The 8,715-nt window shown below is 51.6% G+C and overlaps 1 protein-coding gene across 2 annotated transcripts in view; it reads left to right on the top strand.

Annotated features, from left to right (window-relative positions):
- The first annotated feature begins 602 nt into the window (after positions 1 to 602).
- TMEM135 (transmembrane protein 135) overlaps positions 603 to 8,715 on the top strand; it is a 179,042-nt gene continuing 170,929 nt past the window's right edge. Inside the window, exon 1 of one of the 2 annotated variants that reach the window (XM_044441519.1) lies at positions 603 to 699. In XM_044441519.1, coding sequence (XP_044297454.1) covers positions 619 to 699 — 81 coding nt within the window. In that variant the 5' untranslated portion in view covers positions 603 to 618. Of the gene's footprint in view, positions 700 to 6,801; positions 6,943 to 8,715 lie in introns of those variants that run through there. The other variant, XM_044441518.1, reaches the window with a different exon arrangement.

Below are 8,715 nucleotides of genomic sequence, written 5' to 3'. Positions count from 1 at the left end.
AACTGTTTGCTTTTTTAACAGAGGGGGAAACCTGTAATCTTAGTGCTACCCTGTGGTTTTCAGTCCAATTTTATGCAGCTCTTGGTCTAATTTCTAGATCTCCGCAATCACCTCAGAGTAGGGATGTCAGAGAAATCAAGTGGGTTCAGATTTCTGTGAATTTGACATGTGAATTCTGCAGCATACCAACTTTGTCCAAGTTACGCAGATTCCGTAGTTTTGCAGGCTGGTTTTGTACTTTTGGGGGCATTCATGCAAATTTACACTTGCACAGGTGGAATGAAATTCTCATGCATATTTTAAAAAATTACAAATGAAATTCTGTCCATGAGTGACTGATAAAGAAAAGACAGCTGGCAGTTCATGAAACATAGATGGAACAGATTTAACAAAATGTCTACATTTTAAACTTAGAATTCTGGTAAGAGTTATTTGTTCCTTTCCTGGGAAGGGAAAAAGAAGTGCAGTGAGAATGAACATGATGTCAGAGAGACAGGGAAAAGGAAAAGGGAAGGTCATCCTTTATTTTTTCCTGGAGGCTGCCTGTCAGTGACTTTGGCAGAGTCCAGGTCCAGCATATGCTCTTGGACATATTATCCTAGAGGATATCCTAAAGGAATGTCGTCCTCTACAGAAAAAAGTTCCTCTCCCTGGCTTAATTTACCAAGACTTATTTTGAGTAATCATGCTCAGGAGCAGGTAGGTAGAATCACTCCCCCCCCGCCCCCTCGCACGTGCTTTGATCTTCTCTCCACCCCCACCCCGTTGGTCTTGTATGGATTGTTTGGAAGAGCCCCTGGGCCCTTTGTGCTGCCTCTCCGCAACCCCTTATGACACTCTTGGCACTGCCAGCATGTCGTAACATTGTGAGTAGCTGCAGCTGTGTGGACCATGTTTGGAAAGATGCTGGTTTCACAATGTAAAACTACAGCTGGTTGCCTTCTCAGTCTGTTACGGCAAAAGCCGGTGAGCCTTGCGGCACCCGAACGTCTAACAGCACAATCCTATGTTAAGAAGTAGATTCCACCGTGGCCAGTGGGGTCTGATCTTTTAAATCCTGGGTGGTAGCCTAGCACAGGGCTGGAGGGTTGACCCAGGTTGGCTCCAAGCCAGTCCACTGGGGCTGCTTGTCAGCAGTGGACGGGGCGACAGCTCTGTGCTGGCCTAGGGCCCCCTACAGGAGGGGTGGGACCGAATGTGCCCCTCTGGAATCCCAGCCCGAGCTTCTGGAGTTCCCCAGATGGCCATGCTACCAAACCCTGGGTAGCTCCTTGGCTTTTGTGCACCCCCTCGTTGTAATATAATGTAACTGCTTTTCTAAAACTTAGTTCAGCATCCCCATCTTTAGAGAGAGAGGAGAGAAAGAGCAAAGCTAGAGGCTGGGAGTGGAGAAAACAGCATGGTCAAGCAGTGGGGAGGGACATAGCAAAATTAGGGTATGTGGGGGTGGGGAGAGAAACAGTGAGACAGAGGGGAGAGGAAGAGCAATGCTGGAGACTACCTTAACATTCCCCAAATACGTTATTAAAAGTATTTTTCTGCAGGGTGCAGGGACTTGAGAGCTTTGTGGGCACCACTGAAGCCCCACAGAGGTGCCAAAGCCAAAAAACCTTCTCCGCTCCAGGCTTGCAGGATTGTCTGGATGCTCGTGGATGCACACTATCATTCCCCCATGGTCCGACATGCACTTCATTCTTGCTGTTTCTCTTGAACTGCAGTGGGAACATGTAAGAATAAATAGCTAAGCAAGGGCAAGCTTCAGCTGCATTAACACAAGCAGAAAATCCAGACCATGGGAAATAATACTTTGTTCTGCATTAGCCAAACCACATGGATTGTACTCTGTCCAGTTCTGAGTGACCCATTTGGAGGAAAGTATTGACAAATTGGAGTGTGTCCAGAAAACAGCAACGAGGATGTCAAGGGGACTGGAAACAAGGTCCTCTGGGGAACAGTGGAAAGAGCAGGCCATGGTTAGCCTGAGGAAGAGGAGGATGGGGGGAGAAATGTGGTCTTCTTGTATCTGAATGACTACCATGCTTGAGTGGGTGGTGGCTGAACAACTCCAAGCACTCTTGAATGACACTGATCTCCTGGATCCATTTCAATCAGGCTTTGGGACTGGTTTTGGAATGGAAACTGCCTTGGTCACCCTGTAAAATGACCTTTGCCAGGGCAGAGACAGGGCGAGTGCAACCTTGATGGTTCTTCTGGATCTCCCAGCAGTTTTTGATACCGTCAACCACGGTATCCTTCTGGATAGGCTGGTTGGGCTAGGCATAGGAGACACAGCATTGCAGTGGCTCCATTCCTGTCTGAGCAGCCAATTCCAGGTGGTGGTGCTGGGAGATTATTTCTCTGTGCCATGGGGGGTACCGCAGGGCTCTCTTTTATCCCCTCTGCTATTTAACATCTACATGAAACTGCTGGGAGAAGTTATCTGGAGGTTTGGGCTGAGGTGCCACCATTATGCAGATGACACTCAGCTCTGCCTTGCTTTTTCAGAGTGAGGCAGTGGCTGCTCTGAATGACTGCCTGGGAAAGGCCTGGATGAGGGCCGACACTGGGGCTTGGTCCAGGCAAGATGGAGGGGTGCTGTGAGAGGGTGCTTCGTCCGTCCAGCTGGGTGATAGTCAACCTGTTCTGGATGGGGCTGCGCTCCCCCTCAAGGGCAAGGTTTGTAGTTTGGCGCTGCTTGGAGTTGTCATTTGGTTGTGAGCTGCCCTGAGGCTTCGGCGGATGGGGCGGCATAGAAGTCTCCTAAATAAATAAATAAATAAATAAATATTTGAGGCCTAAGTGGACTAGGTGACATGGAGCAGCTTTTATCAGCTTAAGCCGAGGACCCTACCTGGGCAGAGAGAGCCTAGCACCAGTTATCCATGCTCTAGTAAACTCTTGCTTGGATTGCTGTAATGTCTTGTATGTGGTCGTGCCTTTGAACATGGTCTGGAGACTTCAACTGATCTGAAACAGGGCAGCTAGCCCTCTTCCAGCTGCTCTGGCTGGGGTTGAAGCCTGGGCCCCATTCAAAGTGCTAGTACATTCAAAGCCCTAAACAACTCGAGGCCAAGCTATCTGAGGGAATGCCTCCTCCCATTTGTACCGACCCAGACATCTCCAGGAGGCCCTTCCAAAGGAAGTGAGGTAGGTGGCTTCCAGGAGAAGGGCCTTTTTCGTTGTGCCACCCTGGTTTTGGAATGAGTTCCCCAAAGAGAGGTGCTCGGTACCGACTGTGTTTTCTTTTCAATGCTAGATGAAGCCTTTTCTATTTTCCCTGCATTTTAACAGTTTAATTTTGTTTGTATATATTCCATTTTATTCTGCACTGCTGCTATGTTTCTATGATGAATAATAGCAATTGCTAATATGGATTTGTTCAATTTTTTTTTGGTGAATGTCTTTTGAACTATTTTATTTTTAACTTTTGTTAACTGCCCATAGTATTTTGGCTATTGGGCCATATAAAAATGAAACAAACAAACAAATAACGATGGAGCAGAGTTATTCTCTGTTGCTCCAGAGGGCAGGATTAGAACCAAAGGGTGGAAACTGCAGGGAAGAAATGTTAGAGGAAACCTCCCAACAGTGAGAGCTGTTCAGAATGGGAACAGACTGCCCGGAAAGGCAATCTTTCCTTGGAGGTATTTAAAAAGAGGCAGGATGGCTATCTTGCCAAGGATGCTGCAGCTGGCCCCGGCATGGAGCAGGGATCGAACTAAATGATACCCAAAGGCCCTTTCAGCTCCATGATTCTAATGCGACTTAATGCATTTATTGTAAATTAGAATCCACCTCATGAGATTTCCCCCCTTTAAACTCAAGATGTTGCATTTGTTATGTACTGCTGTTCTGTTTTCACAGATGCTATTCTGTTGGTATTATTATTCCATTGCTGATGATGGATTTTGCTATGCACTTTTGGCATTGCTTTTCTAATCTGTACGGAGTACAAAAGGTATTGCACAAATAAATCTGGTGGTGACGCATTAGTATCGGGTGGCAGATATGATATCACATCAATCAGCTGAGCATAATACTTGGCTGACATATTTATACAAGCCTTCCCAACCCTGGTGTTTGTCAGATGCTTAGAACTTCAGCTCCTGCCCACATGGCCAATGGCTTGGAATGCTGGGAGCTGTGGTCCAAACACCTGAAAGGCACTGGGTCACAGAAGGCCACCTTCAAGGCAGTGCCAGATCCAGAAGGCTGGACAAGTCACCATCCATGTCCCCCTGTCTTTTCATCAGTATTGTTGTCAGTTGTTCTTCAGCCCCATCCTCTTTCTTATTCTTGCTAGCACTTGCTCGCTTGACAGGGAGGGAGGTATTGTTTCCCTTGTATTCTGCGCTAGTTCAGCCTCATCTGGAATACTGCAACCGGTTCTGGGGTCCACAGTGGAAGAAAGATGCAGACAAGCTGGAAAAGGTTCAGAGAAGGGCATCAAGGATGATCCAGGGACTGGAAACAAAGCCCTAGAAGGAGAGATTGAAAGAAGTGGGAACGTTTACCCTGGAGAAGACAATACTGAGGGGAGATAGGATAGTGGTCTTTCAACTGCATGAAAGGCTGTCATGCAGAGCAGGGCTAGGATCTCTTCTCGGTCACCCCAGAGTGCAGGACACGGAGCCATCAGTTCAAATTCAAGGAAGCCAGGTTCTGGCTGTACATCAGGAAGAACTTGCTGGCTGTTCCGAGCAGCACAGTCACGGAAGCAATGCCCTGGGGAGGTGGTGGGCTCTCCCACACTGGAGGCATTCAAAAGGCAGCTCAGCATGCTTGGACTTGCTGCACTGAGCACTGGGTTGGATGCGATGGCCTTGTAGGCCTCTTCCAACTCTACCGTTCTGTGATTTTATTCTACGAATGGGTAGGCAAATGGCATTTCCTGCTGCTCCTTCTGTTTGTGTGGGCTGAGCAACAGCCAGACACAGGAACAAGTCCGGGGAGCAATGTCGGTGGGATTCTGAGAAGGTGGGCCCTGGGTGGGTGCCCCAGCATGCTCCTCCTTGTACAGCAGCTCCTGGGAGGCACAGGATTCCCCGCCCTGGATCCTTTGGACTATGTCATTCTGAGGAAAGGGGGCAGTTATGCCCCCTTTTATTCTTGACTGTAGCATCTTTCCCTCCAGCCCATACAGCTGTCTGGAAAGGAATTTCCTTGGGACCTGAGACTGCAATCAGAAACCCCTGGGGAGGAAAGGCAGATGAGCTTACACACTAGCACCAGCTCCAGGTTTCAGAGAGTCACAGGCATTACATCCTTTGCACGCTTTGGCTATCAGTGGTATAAAAATACACAGTACAATTAAAATCGCACCTCCTCCCTCCATCTGTGAGTCCATGTTCCCAGTGCCAGCAAACATAAGAGAACGTTTTGTTCTCCATCTCCTGCTCCTCCTCTTCACCACCAATGCCCGGGGTAAGTGGGAGAAAGCGTGTTGCAGCGGAGCGACTCCGGGGCTTTTTCCAGTGGGCCCCGTTGGGGTGTGGACTTCAGCAGGTCCCGCACCAATCCTACCCGTGGATGCTGGCGCTGCTCAGCCAGCGCACACAAGGGACTGTTTTGCAAGCTAATGCAATGCTCGCTGCTTGCGAAAGCTAATTGTTCCTAGGCAAGAACTGCTAAGTACCTCAGTGAACTATGACACTCCCCTACATACACCCAAGGCAGGGGCTGGGACATAACGTTCAAGGCAGTGGGTTGCAAGGAGGCCAGGTGCTCTGCCATGGTGCAGCACCTGCAGATACGCTCCAGGGTGATTCCACCGCATGGGCTGCTTGCACCGCGCAGGCCTCGCACAGGCTGCCTCCACTGAGCGCAAACCATCTTTTGAGCCTCCTTTGAATGACAGCCCAGGTGGGCTGGACGGGGCAGCAGGAAGGGGGCCGCTGGTGCTGCTGCAGCTGACCCCTCTAACGCCTTCTCCGCATGGGGGGGGGCGGTGTTAGGGACGAAAAAAAGGCTCAGGTCCACAGGACCCAAAAAGACAAACGAAGAGGACTGTGACGCACGTGCTAATTCACATCCGCTCGAGGCTCTGACGGGTAACCCTATCTGTAGAAAGGGATGCCGCAGGAAGCGGGAATGGCCGCAAAGGGATCGGAGGCTATTCCCGGCTACTAGCCTCGCTGGCTGTGTGCCTCCCCCTTCGGCAGGGTGGCCGTGGCTGCCTGCATGCACTGCTGCGAGGACCCGGGGCAGGAGGAGGTCTCGCACGCATCCTGCTGGAAGGACCCTGTGGGCGGCTGGCTCGCCACCGTGCGTACGGACGAGATGCACCTTGGGTCTGACCCCGCATGGCTTTCCTCGCGTTCTCACGACAGCAAAGGGGCAGGCGTTCGCCTCCAGGGAGGAGGGCCAAGCAGAACCCCGGGCAGGCGGGGAGCAGCCCGGGGAGCCCCCCTGCCGGCCCCCCGGGACCCATCCCCGCAGCTCCGTCGCAGCGAGCGCCCGCGGGGGCAGCAGGGCGCGGGCTCCCGGGGAGGCTCGGCCGCCTCTTCCCACGCCTCCGCTCCTCCTCCGGCCCCCCCCCCCCCGCCCCGCTCCTGCCTCCTCCACGGCCCCGGGGCGAACCGGCTCCGGATTGGCTGCCGCGGCTCACGCGAGCCGAGCAGAGCCGGAGCCGGCGAGAGGCGGCGGCGCGCGTGCGGGCGCGCGCGGGAGGAGGGGACTGACCGCGAGTAACCCCGGCGCCGCGGCCGCCCCGCGCGACCTCTCTCCTGCGGCGGCCGCGACGCTCGCCGGACCCCGCGCCGCCCCCCCCCCGCCGCCCCGCGCGCGACCGGCCGGGCCAAGATGGCGGCGCTGAGCAAGTCCATCCCCCACAACTGCTATGAGATCGGGCACACCTGGCACCCCCACTGCGGCCGGGCCTTCGTGCACATCACGCAGGGGGCGCTGAGCGAGTCCCTCCGCATCTACGGGACCCTGTACCTGGTGAGAGCCCCCCTCCCCACAGATGATGGCGGGGTGGGAGGCAGAGGGCTGAAGGGGCGGCTGGGAGGGGGAACGAGGGCTGGGAGACAGGGATGCCCTGGGGCAGGAGGGCACTGAAGGGCTTCCCGAGGGGCGGGGTCCCTTCCGAATGCCTCAGTCCCGGGGCTGCTTCAGGAGGGGGGTGGTGTGGCTGTTGGAAGGGCAGCCAGCCAGGTGAGGGTGGAGGGGTGCTTTGGGCGTTCAGGGAGGGAGAGGGGGCTCATGGCTGCGTGAGAAACACATCAGAAAAGTCCAGAGACTGGATCAGACCAAGGTGAGCCCCCCTTATGCAGCATTCTGTTCACAGAGTGGTCATAGGATCATAGAACCATAGACTGGTCGAGTTGGAAGGGCCATGAAGGCCATCAGGTCCAACCCCCTGCTGTTGCAGGACACCAAGTTACACAATCCCACTCAGATGGCTGTCCAGTTTCTCCTTGAATGGCTCTAGTGTGGGAGAGCCCCCCACCTCTCTGGGCAGCTGGTTTCACTGCCTTATTGTTCTGACACTGAGGAAACTTTCTGATATCTAGCCTGAATCTGGGTTGTTGCAACTTGACCCGATTATTTCATGTTATACACTCTGGTATCTGCAAGAGGAGAGCTTGACCTTCCTCTTTGTGGCAGCCTTTCAGGTACTTACAATAGGATATCATGTCCCACTCAGTGTTCACTTCTCAAGGCTGAACATGCCCGGTTCTCTCAGTCTCTCCTCATAGGGCAGTTTCCAAACCCTGGATCATGTTTGTTGCCCTCCTCTGGACCCTTTCTACTTTTTCTGCATCTTTCTTAAATGTTGGTGCCCAGAACTGGACAGATGAGGTCTGACTAGTGAGGTATATAGGGGAACTACTACTTCTTGTGATTTGGTAGTAATGCTTGTATTAATGCATCCCAGATTAGCATTTGCCCTTTTTGATGGTTAGCATTGCATTGATGGTTCATATTTAGCCTGTTGTCCACAATAACTCCAAGGCCTTTTTCTTTTTCTTTTCTGTTAAGGCACATACTCCCCATCTTGTATCGATGCATTTGGTTTCGTTTTCCTAGGTGAACGACTTGGCACTTGTCCCTGTTGAATCTCATTCTGTTGCTTTCAGCCCACCATTCAGCTTTATCAAGATTGCCCTGATCTTCATTCTGTCTTCTAGGGTGTTCACTGTTCCACCCAGTTTTGCATCATCTGCGAATCTCATAATCTTTCTTTGTACTCCCTCATCTAAATCATTAATAAAGTTGTTGAAGAGCACTGCATCCAGGACTGAACCCTGCAGCACCCCACTAGTTAACGCCATCTGATTTGAGAAGTTGCCATTGATGAGCAAGCACTCTTTGTGTCCAATTTAGCAGCCAAGTTTGAATCTACCTAATAGTTTTTCTATCTAGTCCAGGTTTTTCTAGTATGCTTATCAGAATGTTATGAGGTACCATGTCAAAAGCTTTGCTAAAGTCTAGGTAGATTGCGTCCACAACCTGCTGCCCCACAGGAAACCTACAGGTCAACCAGTTGCCTCAGGAAACCCACAGGTGGGGCACAGGTGCAACAGGGCTTGGAGGGTGTGCAAGTTTGTGGCTTCTGTTTGTGGCTTCTGACAGAGAAGATACTGGCCATAGGAGAGAAGAGGAAGGAAGGTGAGAAGTATGGAAGAGAAATCAGGATAGATTTATTCCCAATGTTATTGTTTATTTTATTTATTTATTTTTCGATTTATATCCTGCCTTTTTCCTACAAAG

The sequence above is a fragment of the Varanus komodoensis genome, unplaced genomic scaffold (genome assembly GCF_004798865.1).
Source record: "Varanus komodoensis strain SLA01 unplaced genomic scaffold, ASM479886v1 scaffold4, whole genome shotgun sequence".
Classification (NCBI taxonomy): domain Eukaryota; kingdom Metazoa; phylum Chordata; class Lepidosauria; order Squamata; family Varanidae; genus Varanus; species Varanus komodoensis.
Note: the sequence above shows the minus strand (reverse complement) of the source record. Positions and strands in the feature narration are given on the sequence as shown.